Here is a 21,775-nt window from a genome sequence, read left to right as displayed (position 1 = left end):
CCCATGGCCGGACCCCCCCCCCAAAAAAGAAAGAAATGTACTCTTTACCTGACTTACATAACTTTAACCCCTCTGTACATCATCTTGATAATAACAAAAGCATTTACACAAAAACAAATAAATAAAAATATTCCAAAAAACTCCATGGAAAATGAGTGCAGTTTGTTAAGAGTCTCCCAGGAAGAATTCTATTTGCATCTACAAATGGTTTTGACTACCCACTGGGGACTGTCCAGGCCAGACACGGTGATGCAGAAAAACATAAGCATTTGTATACACTTCCCCAAGGTATAGACCCCCCCTTACCACCAAGTCTCACAGGCTGCCCCCTGGTTCAGGGGTTCCGTGAATGCCCTCTTTGAGATTCACATGAATAGACAAAAGTTCTGGTCTTTGAAAAAGAAGTTGTTAGTGACATAATTGTAAGACGGAAGGTTGGTGAGAGTGAATTGTACAAAAGGTTTTATGTTTTACGAAAGCTTTTATTATTAAATCTCTAATAAAACCTCCCCCAAAATAACTCTTACTAATTTGGGAGAAGGCTGTTCATAATTAGCAGGAGACCCAAAATGCAGAATATTTCTTTAAAAATGCTTTAAAAAAATACTTGAAGTCCACATAGTCCAGGGAACTCATAGCTAAGAAAGAGCCTGTGTCTTTCACAAACAAACAAACAGGGTCTCGGTGTCTTAAGCCGGTGTCCTTAAGAAAGTTCAACAGGCTGTTCGTTGTGCACTTGGAGGAGCCCAAGAATCTTACTGAGCCTCTGTTTCTTCCTTCGAAAGGAAGTAAGCTCAAGGCAGGGACTGGGTTGTCTCCAGACACCACCCGCTCTGCCAGATTCATCTTTTCTAATTATGTTCACACTATTAATTAGCATCACAAATCCCTTCTTGGTGGAGAACTTAGAGGAAATGTTATGGATTCTAAATTAGTAGGGTTCAAGTTAATGAGTTTTACTGTCTTCCAGGCAGATTTGGAGATGAGAAAGAAGATGGGAAACTAAATGAGATCTCACAGTGCTCGCTCTGACACTGAATTACAGGGTCACATGACTTTCATCTCCCTGGGAATCTTGTGTACAGAATCCTTTGAAGGTAATTCAAGTAGCTGAGAGTTGCCTATTTGTGTATCAGTTAGACAGAACCGGGATGGCCACTAGGGTCTCTGCAGGGCACACCAGATGCTAACTCAGGGAAGAATGTCCCTAGTTTTTCATCGTGGGGAAGATTTTTCTCATGGAGTCAAGAGGTTCTGTGTCATTGCTTAGTGACACAGTCAAATCTGATGATCTCAAAAGCTGACTTGATTCATTACCTAGTACTAGGAACTGGGCTCTTAGGAGTACTGATGCAAAGGTGTACAAGGTAATAAAGCAGGACTGATATACTCTGAGAAGAAGGCACAAGCTAGGTGCTGGTGACTCACACCTCTAATCCTAACCACTCAGGAGGCTGAGATCTAAGGACCACAGCCAGAAGCTAGCCTAGGAGGGAAAAGACCATGAGACTCTTATCTCCAATTAACCACCAAAAAGCCAGAAGTGGCGCTGGGGCTTAGATGGTAGCATGTCAGGCTTGATCAGAAAAGCTCAGGGACAGTGCCCAGGCCCTGAGTTAAAGCCCTCGTACATGAACAAAAAAAAAAAAGAAAGAAAGTAAAGAAAGAAAAAGAAGAGAAAGACAAGATAGTCACGTATGCACTTGCATGGAAGGCAGGAAGTGACTGACTAGTATAAGCCAGAAGAAAGGCTCGCCAGAACCCAGCCTTGCCAGCACCTCAACACCAGCCTCTAGAACTGCGAGGAAACACAACACACGTCTGCTGTCTGGCCACAGAGTCTGCAGCATCTTGTCCTGGCAGTCAGAGCTGAGTGACAACACCTGGAGAAAATGTCACTGCTGTGGGAAGTAAAATGAAGCTCAGGTGGGCGGCAGCTTCTATGTTGGTAGTTTTTATTTTTGGTTTGCTTATTCACTTAGATTCTCATACTAGCCATGGAAGGTAGATAGGATTACTATAATTTCATGCTTACTGTGTTCAACTTGTTCATTCATTCTCTCTCTGCTTCATTCATTCATCTAATTCCCTGGTGGGCAAGCACCAATCACTTCATGCATTTACTTATTCAACAAAAATATCTGAAGTGTCACACTTGCAGCTCCTTCACAGATCACAGCCCTTTCATTCCAAGGTCTATTAACGACACCATATGCAACATCCAGGAGTTCCGTATGGGACTCAGAGACCACCCACAGTTAGTCTCTAAACATCTGACCGAGGAGCCTGGCCCTTCCATCTGAGTCTTCCTTGCTCTCTATTTAATACCTATTGTTTCAAACCATCTCCTTTTCTTCTCCTACCAATTATGTGGTGACCTCTTTTAAACCTCAAAATTGAGGTTTGCATGTAATTGCTCTCTGATGATTCCCTTAGTATGGGTGGGAGAGTGGAGGAAAGAGCATCTTAATGAGATGCATCATGGCTCAGTGCAATGATTTTGTTCATCAACCAGTCTGCAATTCCGCCTGGCAATGAATTCATTTCCCATCCATCTTCTCTAGATAGAAGCCACAGGTTTCGCTCCTCCAGCCGGGAACACTGACAATGAATGCTGTGTTCTGCGGTAGTGCCATTCACCATGGCCTTCCTGCTCATCTGCCATGTTTAGAATGGGAGAGACCTTAGAGGCACTGTTACTGAGACACATCCAGCGGTCAAGGGAGGCTTTGAGAGGCAGATATGTTTCTCACACCTCCAAATAAGGTGAGAGCAACTGACATGAAATGACCCCTACCCGATTTCATAACGCAATTTACCAACAGCAGCGCAGGCCAGTCGGCACCCAGTATCTTAAATCACATGTCTGTACCCAGGTAGCCGGAATCAGAAAGCACCACGTACCGTTTCAGGAGCCGTACTCTGCAGTCTACAAACAGCTCTGTCTCACTATCTCCAGAGGGAGGCGTTGGTAGTCCTATTTTTAGAGGCAAAGCACCTGAGTCTCTGGAACCTTCTCTAACTCACAGATCACCACCCTTGAGGCTGAGCCTTGAGCACAATACTGCTGGCTCACAGATGCCTCAGGCCACGCCTACTCATTTATATACTGTCACTGCTGTTCTCATTCCACAAGGATAGCAGCAGCAGCAGAGGTGAAATATGTACTCTGTGACCCTCTACAGAAAACATTTGTCAACCTTAGGACTGGAGACTAATGAAAAGACTTAGCTTTGCATGCTATATAGCTTAGTTTGCTATACAGTTCAAGATGGTCTAGAACTCATGATCCTCCTGACTCTCCCTCCTGAGTACTGGGATTACAATAACCACAGACCTTAAATCTCTCAGCATCCCCTTGGGCATGGGACCTTCGACATAGGAGAGAGATACTTAGTACTTAAATTGACATGTACATATATTAGCTTCCTGTTGCTGCTCTAACAAATCACCACAAACTTGGCAGCTTAAGGCAACACACATTTACTCAGTCACACTTTTGGAGGTCAAAATGCTAAAGCCAAGGTGAGGCTCTAAAAGAAAGTTCATCCTGTCCCTTTTCAAGCATTAGAGACCACTTACATTCCTTGGCTTGTGGCCCTTCCTTACTCCAACCTCAGTGCCCATATCCATATGCCCATCAACACATCTCTTTTTCTGGCTCTGATAGTATTGCCCCTTTCTCTCTCTCTTCTCTCTCTCTCTTCTCTCTCTCTCTCTCTCTCTCTCTCTCTCTCTCTCTCTCTCTCTCTCTCTCTCTCTCTCTCTCTCTCTCTCTCTCTCTCTCTCTCTCTCTCTCTCTCTCTCTGAGCCACATTCACATGGGCTCCACCCAGATAATCCAGGAGGATTTTCCCAATCTCTAAACTCTTAATCATGGCTGCCCTAGTCCCTGGTGTCACACAGGTAACATGCTTACAGGTTATGGGGATAAGAATATAGATAGACACGACTTGTGGGTAACATTCTGCCTCCCATAGCTAGAGAAGCCAGTATCTATAGGCCTGGAATTTTGAATGATCTTATCCAAGGTTATTGCACTAGAGGACCATGTACCAGAGCAGAAGAATGAATATTTATGTCTCATTTCTCTAACTGGGTTAATAGCCTATGCCACATGAGTTCATTTTTGAGGCTGGCTTTGCTTGTATTCACTGGAAGATTCTTTGTCCGTGCTTTGATCAGGGTATTCCACAAATAGGTGGGGGTGGTCTGTGGGGCGGGGGGGGGGTGGTTCCCCTGGAATCCCACTGGGTCAAGCCAGGAAGTGACATAACCTTCCAAGACATTTGGGTAACAGAGCCAGGCACTGGTGGCTCACACCTGTAATCCTAGCTACTCAGAAGGCTGTGATCTGAGGATTGAGGTTCAAAGCCAGCCCAGGCAGGGAAGTCCATGAGACTCTTATCTCCAATAAACCACACAGAAAACCAGAAGTGACACAGTAGCTCAAGTGGTAGAGTGCTAGCCTTGAACTGAAAAACTGAGGGACTGCATTCAGGCCCAGAGTTCAAGCCCCATGACCCACAAAAAAAAATCTGGACAATAGCACTGAAACAGACAAGTGGGGCGCTGGTGCTTATGCCTGTAATCCTAGCTACTCAGGAGTCTGAGATCTGAGGATTGAAGTTTGAAGCCAGACCAGGCAAAAAACAAAAAACAAAAAACCTCCATGATATTCTTATCTCAATTTAACCAGCAAAAAGCTAAAAGTGGCAGTGTGTCTCAAGTGGTAAAATATCAGCCTTATGCAAAAAAGCCAAGCAAGAGAATAAGGCCCTGAGTTAAATCCCCAGTCCCTGTCTGTCTGTCTGTCTGTCTGTCTGTCTGTCTGTCTGTCTGTCTGTCTGTCTGTCTCTCTCTCTCTCTCTCTCTCTCACACACACACACACACACACACACACACACACACACACCTCTTCCTCCTCCTCCTACTAATGATAATAATAATAATGAGCAGGGCTTTTTTGGACTCAAGAAAGAATATAGCCTCTCACACTAATCAGATAACAAATGGCAGCAATTTGCCAAGGCTTATCTCAAGGAGATACTTATCATTTCTTTCCCTTTGATTTACTTATGTGGTAATATCCTGTGAAGGAAATCTGATGATTAATCAAACCCAATGGGCTATCCTTTTCCCTGCTCCTGGTCTTTATTTCAAGATGATCTAGGCCTAAATCCCAATACTTTTTTCTTTTGAAACCAAAGCAGGCAGGGGTGGGGGGAGAGAAAATAACACATGCCATTCCCTGATAAAACAAACAATGAGCATTTTTCTCTCTCAAGAAAAATAACACTTCACTCTGGGTGAGGAAGGTAAAAAGAAAATGTATCAGAGAATGGCTGGCGAATGCATTTTCCTGTGAAGAGAGCCACACATGAAGGCATCTCTTGGTTCATCGCCGGCAGGTGGTTTGGAAAGGCTATTTATCGATCAGCACCAGGATCTGAAGCTTCTCTGTGGGTTTCTATTTCTCTTTCAATCCCTTTTCCCCACGACCATGAATAATTGGATGTCAGCTGCCTATGAACTCCCCTTGTGCCTGCCAATTCCTTGAAGAACCCACTCTTCTTTTCAGGCATCAGCTCATTTATCCTGTCAAATGAGAGGAAATCTACCCAGAGCCCGCGGCTGAGATTCTGAATGAAGATGAACTGTTCTGTGGACGAGAGTCCCAGGGGTAAGGGAGTGGAAGGAAGAGCGTGGGGTGGGGGGGGCATCTGTGAGCTACTGCATGTGGTGACAAACTACCTTTGAGAGACGTGGCTCAGGGCAGCCTTCAAACTCCCTCATTTTCAAATGTCACTCTGGCATGCCACCTCCCTAGGCAATGTGATGAGATTTTCAAGCAGCCGCTTCAGACTGGAATGAAGTTTCTCTGGGAATGACAATTAGAGAATCACAAAGCTGTCGCGCAGGGTGGATGGCTGCGCTCTCTTGTTAGCTCAGAGATAGGCTTTCTCCAATTCAAATTTGTCCTTCTGCGAAGATTCCATGGTTCTTGTCAGCGAGAAATCACAGTGTTCCATCTGTAAGAGCCATGGGCTTAGGGTGAGAGGGTGTGTGTGTGTGTGTGTGTGTGTGTGTGTGTGTGTGTGTGTGTGTGTGTGTGTGTGTGTGTGTGTGTGTGTGTGTGTGTGTGTGTGTGTGTGACTTAAACTCAGGGCCTGGGAGCTTTCCTTTAGCTTTTACTCTCAAGGCTGGTGCTCTACCACTTGAGCCACAGCCTGATGCTGATTAATTGGAGATTAAAGTTTCCAACCTGGCTGGCTTCAAAACTGTGATCCTCAGATCTTTGCCTCCTGGATAGCTAGGTTTACAGATGTGAGCTACTAGTATTTGGCTTTAAAAAAAAATAATAAGGGGGAAGGGAGAAGTTGGGGAACTGGGGAGTGAAGAAATGGCAGGGGAAAACAAAGGAGGTGGTAATAATGCTCAATAGGAAAATGTACTCATTACCTTATTCATGTAATTGTAGCCCCTCTGTACAGTGTCTTTTTACAATAATAAAAAATATAAATAAATAAATAAATAAAATTCTTTACTAGAGCAACAAATGGTTGAGGTGAGTGAACCCTGTTTTCTCTTTCCTTCTACCAGCATCAGCCAGGGGTCTATAACAAGGTTGTGGCCCCAGAACTTTAGCCAAGATACCCAGCAATGTACTGATCAGTGTGGTCCATCTCAGGAATGGGCAGCCCCTCATGAGCAGTACCCCCAGTCTAGCCTCCCCCAGCTAGATCCCTACTGGGGCTTAGATACCTATTTTGCTGACTTGTGTTTCCTGTTAATTACCAGAGACCCAGAACCACCCCCATGCCTCTTGGAACACACGTTCTTAGTTTCAGTGTATGAAAAATGGCAGTTAAACAGTCTCCACTGAGTTGGGAGCAAAAGCCCAGTGGAGTGTGAAAATAGACCTCTGTGGACAAAACAAAAACAAACACACACACACACTCAAAAAAAAAAAAAAGCACTGAGAAGGATCACAGTTTGCAGAGTTTGCAGCCAGCCTGGATGGACAAGTTAGTAAAACCAACTCTCACCCCTTAACTGGACCCAATGATGTGCGTTTGTCATCCCAAGCCAAGGCTGAAACTGGCAGGGTGAAGGCGTCAGGCCAGTCTGGGTGGAAAAGACTCAGTCTCCATGCACAAAAGCCAAAAGTGATTGTATGTGCCTGTGATCGGCAAGGATGGGAAGGTTAAAATAGGGGGATCATGGCCCAGGCACACACCTAACATGCATGAGGTATGAGACACTGAGGTCCATACTAAGCAGAGACAGATGGACAGACAGACATTCCTACAATGGTGAAATGGAGAGATATATAACTGATAGGTTTCAAAGTGTGGCCCTTCTCCAGTGTCTTTACTCACACGTTCTGGGAGGCTGTTTTAACTGGGGGAGGGGAGGCATTGTTGGCCTGGAGTGGCAATGTACCCCAGGAAACCTGGCCATTTTGATAGCTAGTTGCTTCTGAGGTTTTGGGGATGCGAAGCCTGGTCTCACCCCAGAGCCCCACAAGCTAAGTTCACAAGGGTCACGGGAAGCAGCAGCTTTGTCCCACCTGTCATCTCTTTGGCAGTCAGCTTGGAAGAGCACCAGGAACCTGAGACAATTAGACACAGCCTTTGGCCTAGCATGGGCTCACAGCCTAGTGATGTCATTGAAGATGAGTGCAATGCAAGTCCTAAATCAGGGAAACACTGGCCAGAAGTGACATGTTATAGATCCACAATGTTCAACAGGGCAGTGCACTGCCACAGGTAGCTACTGAGCTTCTTCCTCCTGGTCAGTCCCCACTGAGATGGCTTCCCCAGCATCAAGCCTGCTCAGAGACTCCAAGTGAAAGCCAGAACATTAAATATCTAAACGTTTCTTTTTATGGATTGTCATATAGAAAAAAAAATTTTATTTTGGAAATACTGAGTGAAATAAAAGTATGTTATTAAAATTAGATGTTGCCTGTTATTTTTGTTTGTGAAGCTCTCAGAACATTTCAAATTGTGCATGTGGCTTACCTTCTATTGCTACTAGGTGATACCATTCTAGAAAGGCATGTAACCTGAGCTGGGGGCAGGGAGAAAAATCAGGGAGATCTTCTCAGGGGAGGGTGCTAGAAATCTGCAATCAATCTCAACTTGCTGCAAGCCTAGAACTCTTTGCATTCTCAAATGTAATCCTTAATAACTAAAACAGTGGCATTTTATTTCTATTTTACATACAAGGACTTCAAGGCTATAAAACATTCAGCTATTTGCCCGGGGTCTACAGGAAACTGTGTGGAGTTGAGCTGAACACTATACATCTACCCCCCATGGGAAGGTCCCACCCCATCGCTTCTTCTACAAGTCTGACCATAAGTCAGCGCTTTGTTTTAGCTCATCCATCTGACAAGGTCAAAATCCAGTGGGCCCAAGAGCTACTTGAGTTGTGTAATTTACAGGGAGAAAAAAAAATCAAATTATGTAGAGGCCTTTTATAATTGAGGGTAATTCAGGAAATAACTTTTGGGGAAATGGCAGCTTGCACAGCTAAGTTACCATTTGGCATTTGCTGAAGTCATTCTGTCACCCAATGCCCTTCTCCTGTTGAAAGCTGTCAGATTGTATTCACCCCAACTGACATAGAAGAACCTCATTAATGCCACACACTTCCTTTCCACATTGGAATCTATTGGGTCACATCAGACTTCATCTGTCTCCGAAAGTGAACAGCTGCCTGTACAGAAAGCTGAAGTTCAAGGTAGATCCATGAATGAGTTCAACAATGGTACATGAATATACCCGTCTCATTGAGCCTGTTCCTGGGTTGCTTACACAAGGATCAGACCTGGAACAGACATGACCAAATGGATTTTTCAAACCATAAAATCTGTGACTGTCCTGTTTTCTAGGATGCTTGTAGAATAGACACATATGTCCACAAGCCACACTTAGGACACATGCAAAGGCTCACAGGGACTTGTAAACCTGTAGATCAAGCTTACCAATCATCACAGAGACTCACAGACACATAACAGAAACCAAAATGGTCATACTGAAACCTGGGCTGGGATTACCCCGAGCCTTCACCCACCCAATCTTCTCCTATGACCCAAATGGCATCTCCCTCTTGCGTCCCCATCTGTCCTGGCTCTATTGGAAATTTGACCAGTGCAGTGCTCTGACTCAAGATCATGGTGCCAATAGCAAAGAGAGAGAGAGAGTGAGAGAAAAGACAGCTCACTATCCCTGGCTTTTGCAATGAAGCTGGTTGGTCTATTGTCCTTTGCAATGAATAATGGAGCGTCCTCATCAGCATCGTGCAGGAAGATCAGGTTAAGGTAATATTCCTCTTGGCCAGCCAGCTGCTGTCTGTAGTATCAGGCTCAGTCAGTAGTATCTTTGCAAAAGGAGCCAGCCTACAATGAAATCAATGAATCGCTCTTTGGCTGGTAGACAGCTGTTGGGTCAAAGCAAGATAATTAGAGGGACTCATCATTTACCAGGTGGTTGGTAATGAAGGGATTAATTGACCAGAGTCAGAACTGAACAATGGCTGTTCTTTCTTGCCTTCCCTAACATCTTTCCTCCCAAGCAGTCACTGGACAGGCAGACCAGCCCTCCCTCTTCTGGTGTATTTGTGAGATTCTAACCAGGCCCGTCTGATGCCTGGCCTGAAACCAGTCTGCATCCTCCTTTTCACAGGATCAATGAGGGTAGCCTGAGTGATCCTTTCACAGGGCTGGTTCCCAATAGACTGTCTGGAAACTCAGCTTCCGGTTTGTCGACATAATGCTGACTAAGCCTCGGGGGAGCAGCCCTACAAACCTGCAATTGGACAACAGAAGTAATCCTGGGGCCTTCCTACGAGAAGAGTGAAGACAATCTCAGTACATGTGCTTTGTGGTGCTTTTCAAGGAATGCACAGTGAATAATGCTCAAACCAAAGATGATTAAACGGTGGAGACCTTTCAACACCTTCAACCTGGGACTTCAGAGCTCTGGCAGGGTATGAGAACCACCTAGGGAGCACTGGAAAAAAGCAACACACTATCTACATCCTAGGCTAATCAAATGAAACCTCCAGGGCTCTAAGTTGTTGTTGTGTGTGTGTGCATGTGTGTGTGCATGTGTGTGTTTTACGCTCTCTGGTAAATCTCACTTTCAAATGGTGATGCGAAAGTCCAAAGCGGAAATTACTTGCAGAAAGAGGCCTTGAGCTAACAAGCAGCCCAGATTTCCATCTGTTTGGGGCCATTCAGGAGTCAAACACCGTCTTCTGGGAGGCCCTGGCGCCTACCAACCCTCACCATCACACTCTCTGCAAGAGTGCAGAGCCGATCCACTGGTACCAAATGCTTCTCCTGCCCCTTCTCCAAGCAGCACACCCTGATTTCAGCATCTGTGAAAGTCAAACAAGCTTTGACGTTCAAAACAGGGTTTCTGGGGGTGATTCCAGCTTAGCCTGCCTCCAGCCCAGAGGCAAAGGTTTTTCACTGCATCAAGCTAATCTATAGCTACACTGGACACCCATTGATCATTGCACATCGTCCCACACCTGCCCCGGGCTGGCAGCGCGCTGTGACTTTCACAACTGGTCCAGAGCACACCCCAGGCCACAGCTTGAGTCACCAGGCAGCATTTTTCCACTTGGCAAAGAGCTGCTAGGTTCTCATCCTCCCACAGTCTAGAGAGTCAGAGAGGCTTGGTTCTGGCATGATCCTGTCAAATTGCTTAGCCTCTCTGGAGCCTCAGTGAGCCTATCTGGAAAATGGGTTTATGGAAAAATGACACTTCCTTAGGATGGTGAGGGGCTGGGATGTAACTCAGAGGTAGCGATGGTGTTTGCTCAGCAGAGGGTCCTCTCCTCCTCCCCCGAGTTCCATCCCCAGTCCAATAGAGACAGAGAAATGAGACATGTTTGAACATGTCTGTCACAGACATATATTAGAAGTTCAGTGAACAGCTACTTTTTCTTCCTTCGTGTCTCCCTTGCCTTTTCCCTGCCTCTCTTCCCTTCATTCCACCCTTCTTTCTGGACCCCACCTGACAGAGATGGAAGTTTGCTTTAGCACACTGAAGAAGTGATCACTGAGACCATCACCTGACAGATAGTGGGGTGTCCTGGGGGTGCCAGTCTCTCTCATTTTTCCCTCCTTGCTGATTTTATTTGGCTTTTTGTGTGACCCTCCAACAGATCATCCAGAACATCGCTGGACCCCATAGTTGGTCTAATTGGTCAACTGGTCCCCAGGGACCTGAGGAAGTCTTCAGATGGCTGACTTGGCCCTGCCCAGTTGGACATCCAGGGTACATCACACAACAAATGCACATGCTAAAGAAAGACTGAGGCCTGGCAGGGCTGAACCACATAGTGATGCTATGAAGACTTCAGGAAAACCACAAGAAGCCCAGGAGGTGGGCGAGGTAGGAGGACAAGACGTCTCACCCTTGCTGGCATTTAAGGGCAATTATGCCCTATTAATGGCTGACAGTGAAGCTCTGCCCCGAGAGTCTGAGCTGAGTCCGGGAAGCCCACAGATGTTCTTGGCCCACAAATATACAGTTGGCAACTCCTGAACTTTGGGTGACTCGAAGCCAGCTGATCTGATGGGCAATTATGGTTTATTTTAGGTCCAGGAAGACAACAGAGAACCGGGAAAATTATAAGACATCAGAGTGCAGTTTTGCTAAGAATATCAACTACAAAGTCAGAGAGGTTTTTTTTTCTTGTCTTTAAAATCCAATTGTTGTTTAAATGGTGGGAGGTTCGTTGGGCACTAAAATAAGAAAACCCTAGATACTAGAATCAGAGTATAGCCCGTTTTCCTGAGGAAGGGATAATTCCCGCCACCACTGTTGTTAATGACAGCAAGAACATCATGGGTTTGTAGCTTTGATAAAGCTCAAGCCTCTTCCTTAGTTGCTCTCCGTGGCGTGGATATAACATTATCAGCCTCGGTCTCCCGCCTCATCCACACACCATTGCTCTGGGCTTACAGCGTGGCTGGTAGGAAAACATGAGACACGAAAGCCCAGCCCAATCAGCTGCAAAGTCTGTAAATTATCTGGTGGACACAAGTCTCACTCCCACTCCACCTATCTCCCTCCTCCCTTCTCAACTCCCCCACCCACCCCAGGCCTGGACAGCTTCTCCAAAGAGTACCACTTAAGGAGTTTGCGTGGGAATGGAACATAATCACCGCTTGTAAAGGAAGCCAGCCCTTGGTGGGGGCGGGGGAAGGGAGAATATCCTGAGACAACATCCCGAGGAAATGGGGCAAGATTCCTGCACAGACACAATTTCCCTGGGCTAGACACCATGCTCAAGATGTCCTTGAACAAGGGTAGTCACTCAGTGACTCACCCGCCCACCCACGCCTGCAGTGACTCGCAGTACTGCCTCTCCAGCCCCACCTGCCCTCCCCAAGTTCTAGGCCAGTGTGAAATGAGCCTTTCACCCAAACAACACTCAAGCCACCACAAGGGGGAAAGCGATCTCTACCCAGGAGGGGTCTCCCTCTCCTCTGACTGGATTACAAAGATACCCAGCAGGGTCTACCTAGCCCTACCACTTCTGCACATTGCCTAGGGGCAGATAACAATGTAAGCCACACAGAAGGCTGACCACAGGCCCTGAGCATTCTTTCATGCCTATGTCCATGCTTGGAGCCCAATGGCATTCAGTAAGCACTTGTCATAGCAAACGGGCCAACCAGGAAGGCACAAACTCTGCACATGTCACCATGTGTTCGTGCAGGGTGGGTATTATTTGTACTACGTGATAAATGGAGGGACAAGAAGCTCAGAGGGTTTGTGCAGCCAGCTCATAGGCACATAGCCGGGAAATGACGCGGGGCTTCTACTCCAGGTCTGACCTTCTAATATCACAGCCACCCTCCTGGTTATAAAAATGACAAATTACCCTCACATAGCCCTTGACACATCAGAATTATTTTATCCTCCCAACATTCCAGAGAGATTCTCTGTTGGGGGAAAAAAGTCTTTTTTACTCATCATGTTTTCCAGGCTGTATAGCTAGACAGATGTGAAGGAAGAACTCGAACCTAGACTTTCACCTTTCAAATAGTCACAAGCTTGTTGAGAGGAGGGAACCTCGCACTGACCAAGCCTTGTATGAGGTGTTTTGGGGATACAATGGTAACCAGGACAGTCTCTGGACTTTCAGGCAGAGGAGGAAGCTGTGTCAGCAATAGCCAGGACATCCTAAATTGCCCGTAACATAGGATAGCAGCAATGAGGGAGTGGTTTACATCTGAATGGTCTTTATGTGCTTTGCCCTGCCTGCCAAAAACCCTATGTATAATCAAAGGCCGGGGCTGCCTCGGTCAGCACAGCATTACTCCAAGTGAAGGAATCAGCTTAGGCACCATCAAAGGATGGATAGATATAGACACAGCAGAGTTTTACTAAGCCACTAAGAATAAAACTACATCGTCTGCTGGGAAACAGATGAAACTGGAGATCTTCATGTTAAGTGAAATAAGCCAGGCTCACAGAGACAAGTACCACATGTCTTCTCTCACTTGTAGAAGCTAGGAGGAAATAAAAGTATAAAACAAAACAACCAAAGTCATGAAAGTAAAAGAGACTGCCAGAGATTATAATCAAGGGGTGAATATGATCCACTGTGTTATAAGCATATATTAAAATGTCAAGATAAAAAATACCTCTCTATATACAACCCAATAAACACCAAATTTAAAAAAACGTATTACCAGAAAAAAAGGAAATGGCTGTCTCCTGGAGATGATGATACAGAAGACCAGGAGACACCCCCATACAAGTTAGGGTACTTGGGCACCAAATTCCCTGCTGAGCGAGCCCAGAACCCAGCAGAAGAAGCCTGTAGCAGTATTAATTGCCATACCTAGAGCTCCAAGACAGGGCAGAGACAGGAGAGTCCCTCTGCCACTCACAACTCAGAAGGGAGTGCAGGTGAGATGTAGGAATAAGAAGGTTCTTTTGCAAAAGCTTTAAGAATTCAGCACCAGTGAAGCCCAAACTCGCCTACCAGACACCATGGGCCCCAGAAGTATAAAATTAAGAATTCAGTCCAAACTGATGTCCAGAGACTCTGGCCTTTAGGCTGCTTCAGCAGTTTCTTACTATCCCACACCCCTTCTCAGAAGCTACTGAAGGTCAGTTGATTTCGCTGATGTTACCACTGAGCAACCCTCAGCATAAGGTACTAATTATGGCCCCTGCAAATGGACCAGCCCTGGAGCCTTCCCATCAAGACCCATAGGCCACTGAGGCCATCGCCACGGTGACCAGACCTCCAAACTTTGCTTCTTAATCTCCATGCGGAACACATTCTCTACATTGTAGCCGCTCTTGCTGCAAGAGGACCTTTTTACATCATCAACAACACAGATGTCACATTTGCCACCTCCCTAAGCTAACAAGTCAGGGTGACTGTGACAATCAGTTGGCAAAAGTCACCCAACACAAGGGGATCTTGCCAAACTGGTGAAGAAAAGTACACTTCTCAGGTGTCAGTGACTTGACGAATCCTACGTGCAATTGGTGAATGCCAGATTTACCCATCTGCAGGCCTTCTTCGGAGGTGCAGGAGGAGGTTCTTCATAGCTTGGCTCAGGCCTCAAGTCAAGAGTTCCATTTCTGGGGCCTGCAATGTCTATGTCTCCAAGGTTTGAACCCTGGGTAGGTACAAAAGTACAGTCCGGCACTAACCCCTCCATAACTCTAATTCTAAAAATCTCTGCTAGAGTTTCACAATGTTCTACAGGTTGACTGCCCCTTTATCCAAAAGAAACAGAAATGCTTCAGCTAGTAAACTTTTAATTATTTTAGAAAATTTGCATATGAATAATGAGGAATTCACTTGTGCTTCATATGCCCTTTCTGAAGGTCATTTTCTAGAATGTTTTCACTGCATCAGCATTGCGGCTATGACCCATCAGTGATGTCAGGGTGTGTTAGTTTCTCTTTGAGGGGCCACTTTGAGTCTCAAAAAAGTTTGGGCTTAGAAGTATTTGGGGTTGGGAATTTTCCGATTAGGGATACTCAACCCATCTAACAGAAAGGGGAGTCAACAAGTAACCACTGACAGTAAAATGCCAAGAAAGAGAAGAGATTTTAAATCCCCCCCTCCCAACAAATGCACCTTTGGAGTTTTTCAGCATAGCTCCCTCACCCTCAAACTGACACGTGCCAACAGAGAGAGCCGCACAAGCACAGGCGTCTGGGGTCCTACCTGGATGGGGTTGTAGAGTTCCTGCAGAGGACTTCGTGACCCCTTTCTGCAGCAGACGTCCACACCAAACGGATTCCTCCTCATGACTAAGGGAAGAAAGTAAAACTGATCAGAAATGAGCGAAACACAAGTGTCTTGTCTGACAAAGAAAAGGGCATCCAAGGAGCAAGGAAGCAATAGGGAAGAAGAAGAAAGACTTTAGCTTTGCTTCAAGCAAAGGCAGATCCTCAGGGCTATTTCTTGATCCAATGGCAGGCAGTGATTCACCCCAAGGTTCTAAACTGTGCTAAAGAATGCTCCCCAGCAAGTCTGCAAGGAAACACAACCGCATTTACAGTTCTCTGAAATGAAAGACATTGTCAAGATCACTCCAAGAGAGCAAGTTCAACCACACACTGGGCTGGCTAATGGACAGTCTTCATTGCTTAGCAACAGGGACAAGGTCTGAGAACATCATTAGGTGATGGTGTCTGTGTGAACTTGACAGAGAGTATTACGCAAATCTGGGTAGTACAACTCTAGCCTATTGGTGTAATCAAGAGATAACTAAACACTAGATACAGTAGGTAGCTGCTGGTATAAGATGAAAAGACTTTCACAGTTAACATTTTTTTAATAAATAGAAAGAGTATATTGTCAAATAATGATAAGCATGAAGTAAATACACAGTAAATGCATGTAGTCATTTACCATCATTATCAAGTTCCCTATCTGTGCATAATTGCACATGGGATGCTTTTATTCAATTGGCAGCACAGTGGGTATGTTTACGCCAGCATCACCACACACACACACACACACACACACACACACACACACACACACACACACGGGCACTATCATTGTGCTGTGACGTCTCAGTGAAAGTGACGTCACACCACGAGGTGATAGGATTTTTTTTGGCTCTATTATATAACCTTGCCTGGTCAGATGTTGACTGGATCACCATAACGCAGAGTATGGCTGTGTGTGTGTGTGTGTGTGTGTGTGTGTGTGTGTGTGTGTGTGCACTTCCAAGGGCTGGGCTGGCACACTTCTGGAAAGAGCCAGACGGTACTTAGTCTTGGCCATGGTGGGGTCAAACAGCTACCACCAACACAGCAGAGAGTGACAATGGAGCACCCATAAAACTTCATGTCCAGGCAGTGCACACTAGATCTTTGTGTGTCAAGAACTCTTTTTCTTCCTCTTTGGATTTTTTGTTTTTCCAATTGCTGAACAAAAATGGACAGTGGACTGGATTTGATCCCACTAGTAAGCATTTGCCATCCACTGCCCTGGAGAACCTAGATCACAGCACCTAAACCCCAATCACTGCCTGTGAATCTGGCAGCCTGGGGGTGGGGGGTGGGGGGAAGGGATTGAGGACAAACAGCAATCCATAGAAGCCACTAGACTTTGATTAGGCTATCCAGGAAAACACTGACTTTTTGTTCTTGAGGAAGGGGGAAAAAATCTACCTTGTGTTTTTCTTTCATTTATTACTTCATTTTTCATTTCCACCAAAAAGGAGGCAAACGGTCACACGCATGAACGTTGCCCTTGGTGTACAATGACACAGCAACACTTTGGGAGAGAAAAAAAGCAGCCATAAAACGTGTAAAATTATGCCCACGCCATTCCAGATTAATCTCTCCCCAGGGCAGCACACAGGCTCATCGAGACCAGGGCTGTGGGACCGCCAGAGAGGACCCCGCTGCGGATCTATTATAAGTCTGCTTTTATGGCGGGCAGTATTATTTAATTGGTTTATTTTTCTAATACGAGGCCTTTAAGATGCTCTGACTGTGTGAGGCCTGTAGCTTGGACCCTTTGCCTCCAGCCCTGCCTGTGATTTCATGGGGTGAGGTGCAAAATAACTTCAGCACCCCAGGCTACAAAAGTAGCAGGGCCTTGTATGCTTTTTATGAGAATGAGAGCCATCCCGCTGTGTGTGGAGGGCTTCTGTGTGTGGCAATTCGGGGGGTGATCCAGCCTTCCCACAGCAGAGGACCCACAGTTAACAGATCACTGTTCCAAGCCCGGCCCCCCGCCCCCCAACGAGAGTCAATTTATGATCAAGGAGAGTAGGTAGAAGCAGGTAATCAAGACTCAAATATGGCTGATGCTGCCAAGGGTCCCCTCCCCATTCTTTTTAGTTCAGCCAACCGGGGATTCAGCCCCTGGATCATAAGCCAGCCCTGCCCACCAGGGTTTGACAATCAGGTTAGGACACTCACAAACAGGTCCACCAACTTGATGGGGAAGAGGAGCAAGAGTAAAGCGATTCTAGGAAGAGATATCCACCCCCACTACACACACACACACACACACACACACACACACACACACACACACACACACAATAAATAAGTAAATAAATAACCAAATCCTTACAGCTTTTCGATGGGTTCTACTCACTTGCTGCATTGATGAGCTTGTTTAAATAACAGTTTTGAGGCTCCATGCCTGCAGCTGGCATTTTGTTAGATCATCAGGAAGGGCCCCCAACCTGCTTTTTGGTAAGATGACCCCCCTACATCACATTCACCACCACCACCACAGAAGAGGCAGAGAGACAAGTCATATTCCAGAGTAAATAACTTTTCCTCAGCCTGCCTCCACTTAACCCTAAAGACACCATGGCATTTGAAATGAGAGCCATGGAATGCATCCTTATTCTGGTGTTGGGTGAGGGTACAGATATAGATGCCCCCTCAAAAGTCAAACCCAAGTGTACCACCACAGGGCATAAGGTCTTATGGTCACATTTGACTCTTGAGCTAATCACATCCAAATGGTAAGAACAAGGGCCACCGTGCCACCTGGGAAACTTGGGAAGGGTTGGCAATAGTAGTTGCCCCTTGGTGGATACAGGGGAGAGGTTCTGGGATCCTTGGGGGGGGCACATAGTCCATGGTCCCTTGTATAAATGGCAGTACACCATCACTGTTTCACTGGTTCCTGACTTATCATTCCTAATGCCACGTAAAGTTCTGTAAATCATTATTCCATTGGATTTTTTAGGGACTGGTGGTGACTGGCAAGAACAAACATCTGCACATGTCTGGGTGCTGTCTCTTAGCTTTTTCTGCTCAAGGATGGTACACTACCACTTGAGCCACACCTCTGTTTCCAGCTTTTGGATAGCTAAGAGATAAGAGTCTCAGGAACTTTCTTCTCCTGGCTGGCTTTGAACCTTCATCCTCAGATGTTAGCCTCCTGAGGAGCTAGGATTACAAGCCTGAGCCATCAGTGCCTGGCTATTGATGTGCTTTTTTTTTTTTTTAATAGTCTCAGACTGCAATCAGTTGAATGCAAGGCAGTGGTGCACACCCGCACCTTGGCTTACATCAAGTGCCACATGTCTCCACAGCTTCTTCCTGGCTTGAGATCTGGTTGGTTAGCCACAGCTAAGACAGGTGATTCAATAACAAATATACCTCCAAACCCAGGGGCACAGGACTCAACAAGGTACAGTGGGAAAAGAGTCAATTAATAACTATTACAACCATTCATCCATTCATTCAAGGGATTTTCAAGTGCCTTTGGGGTGCATTCATCCATTTATCCATTCAAGGAATTTTCCAGTGCCTCCGGTGTGCTGGTGCCTTGCCAGGTACTGGGCACATAGATTCTGTCTCCTCAGGTTATTTTCACTTGTCAGAAAGGTTTATGAATAACCTAGAATTTCACACTGCCTGTGAGACCATCAGCATGCAGGTTGTTTCTGGCTATGTATGCCTGTGGCATTGGGGTGATTTTTTTTTTTTGCCTTTGAAAATGAAATGTCTGATGATCAAAAGCCCTAAGAAATCAGTGCCCAAGGACATCTAGCTGTGACCATCTGCCATCTACTACCATGAGTTTTATTTAGTTACAAACCCTGCTTTCCTCCTTTCCATGCTCACTGGAATTAAGCACAGCCCTTAAGAATATAATTGGGCCCCTTCACAGCATGATTCATCAGACCCAGGAAGAGCCCTGTACCAGCCAAGAAACATCCAATGAAACCCAAATGAAAGCCCATCCTCGTGTGCTGGTTTCTCTGGGAGGGAGGCAATGTTGTTTTGTGGATCCCAGTCTGTTCCCAGAGAAGAAGAGGTGGACAGTGAGCTCAGGGCCAGGGAATTGGCCCAGCTCATTCTCTGATTCTACCACAACCACGGGCACAGTTAATTCAGATCTGAAGACAGAAGCATTGCAGCCTCCCCACCTCCGCTGGTGGCGGCCGGGGTGCTGTGGGGGCGGGGCAGGGGGAGAACCTGCCTTCCACAAATTTCACAAAACCAGAGAGAGATGCAAAATATCTCCAGCCCCTCAACTGACAGAAGCACCTCAAAAGGTTTACCCATGTGCCTGGCACTCCAGCATCATTAACACAGCCAGGGCCAGGCGTCAGGTCTTATCAAAACATTAAAAGTACACAATAAGCATGAGAAAAAACAAGTCCTGAGAATCTACCCCTTGGTGCCTGATGCTTGACCTAATACTAGCCCAATTTTCACTCTAGTTCTGTTCATCTGCATAAAACCCTTTAAGTGAGATGTAATATTTACTCACTTTTTTTTTTGGGGGGGGGTGTCGGTCATGGGCTTGAACTCTGGGTCTGGGCACTGTCCCTGAGCTCTTCAGCTCAAGGCTAACGCTCTACCACTTGAACCACAGTGCCACTTCCAGTTTTCTGGTGGTTTATTGGTGTCAAGGAGTTTCCTGCCCGGGCTGGCTTTGAACCGCGATCCTCAGATCTCTGCTCCTGAGAAGCTAGGATTGCAGGGGTGAGCTACCAGCGCAAACTTTTACTCACATTTTACAACTGAGGAAACTGAAGCACAGTAACTTATCCAGCCTCACAGCCAACAAATGGAAGAGGAAATAGCAAATTCAAACCCTGTCTTCTACTACCTTGCCAACCTGCTCTAAAGTCAGGAGTGACGTGCTGTCGCTTCACTCAGCATTCAGAGTGCCCTCATTGCCTAAGTCACCCACAATCCATGGGCCTCCTTCCTCCCCCTAGCAAAACACCTCATTTGCAGCTGACTTGAAACACTTTCCAAATCAGACTTTTCTAAGAGCCAGGGCGGGCCTGATTCCTCAACTACTCCATGCTCTGGGTGCAGAACAGCAGCCTATTTCCAGATGTTTCCTCCAGATGTGCACAGTCCTGTCAGTGCTCCAGTGTGGTGTGGTCCTGCCAATGTGTCAAAACAGGGCAGTGATGGATTCAGTCTTCCCAAGTAATTCCCTGCTCTCTCTGAGGGAATCATTCTGCTTTGTACCAGGGGACCCACAGCCTACTCCCAGAAGTCAGGAAGTCACAGCTGTCACTCATCCCTTTCCAAGAACACTGGGTTAAAACTGAGGAAACCAATCAACCTGGTTTGCAAAGGACCAAGATCTCTAACACTTGGACTTTGTGCTGCCAAAGAGCCAGCAAAGTGCCAAGCTAGAGTTGTCAGCCAATAGAGCCTTTTGGAAGCTAAGGTCAACTCAAATGGATTCCAATCCCACTCTATTCCATTCACAGCCTGAGATTTGAGATAAAGAGGCCCCAACTTCTGCAAGTGAGCCAAGACGTCTGATAGCAATGATGGCTGTATTCCAAAGTGGGGTGGGAATTAAATGAAAATGTTTTTAAAAAATGGTCTGGTGCTTGGTCCCCCAAAACTCTCTGTGTGAAATATCACAGGACTGGATCTCACCCCTAGGGACTTCGGGTGGAAGTTCTCTCAGGAAGGATCAGCTCGGCAGTCCAGACACCACCAAGTACCTTGGAGGCACCTGCATCTCCCCCACCCCAGGATCAAGGGTACTTCTGCAGGATCTTCCGTCTTCTCCATGGCCACCATCTTTTGAAATCAAAGCAGTATCTCAGGAAGGCAGGAAAATGGAAAGGAGACAGGGAGAGAGGCGGGGCCTGGAAGCTCTAAGGAGTTTCTCCACCACTGATGAGCACTGTGGAGACAGTTATTCCTAAGCAGCACCCACAAAAGTGGTAGGTAACAGAAGTAAAAGTCTTCAGAAAACAACATCTGTGCTTAGTTCGTACAAAAGTTTAAAAGTACCAGTCACTTATACCTCTGCGAGGTTTCATTACATCTCCAAGACTCTTCTGGCACTTTGAATCCCCAGTGGAGAGGCTCTATCTAGGCCATGCATCCTACCCTGACCATGGGTGTTCAGAGGGCCATGTGGAGCCTAGTGAAAGGGTGACTGAAGCTAGGCCAAGGCACCTTCAATTCTTTAATTCTTAAAGAACTGAGTCACTCTTAAGAAAGAACGGACTGGCAGAATGTAAGGGGAGGCACAGAAATGGAAGGACAAAGGGTGAACAAATGCAGCAGTGGTACTCACTGGACACTTGGTTGAAAATGAACTAGACAACTTATGGGTGGGGATGGGAGGGAAAAACTGGGAGAGAGCGAGGGAAGGGGTGATGTTGTCCAAAAAGATACGTACTCTTTACCTGACTTATGTAACTGTAACCCCTCTCTGTACATCATCTTTATAACAACAATTTAAAAAAAATTAAATAAGGACTGGCAGTCAGCCTGGGTCTCTGCA

General features: G+C 46.1%; 1 protein-coding gene across 1 annotated transcript in view; it reads right to left on the bottom strand.

The window, feature by feature from the left end:
* Positions 1-17,678, bottom strand: part of LOC138821964 (carbohydrate sulfotransferase 11-like) — a 100,860-nt gene extending 83,182 nt beyond the window's left edge. The window contains exons 1-2 of the mRNA XM_070014435.1: positions 17,633-17,678; positions 15,233-15,318 (exon numbers count right to left, since the gene is read on the bottom strand). Coding sequence (XP_069870536.1) covers positions 15,233-15,318; positions 17,633-17,678 — 132 coding nt within the window. The remainder of the gene's footprint in view (positions 1-15,232; positions 15,319-17,632) is intronic.
* Between the last annotated feature and the right edge of the window lie 4,097 nt (positions 17,679-21,775).

The sequence above is a fragment of the Dipodomys merriami genome, unplaced genomic scaffold (assembly GCF_024711535.1).
Source record: "Dipodomys merriami isolate MVZ:Mamm:240054 unplaced genomic scaffold, mDipMer1.0.p SCAF_97, whole genome shotgun sequence".
NCBI lineage: Eukaryota > Metazoa > Chordata > Mammalia > Rodentia > Heteromyidae > Dipodomys > Dipodomys merriami.
The sequence above is the reverse complement of the archived record's forward strand: the minus strand, read 5'-3'. Positions and strand labels throughout refer to the sequence as shown.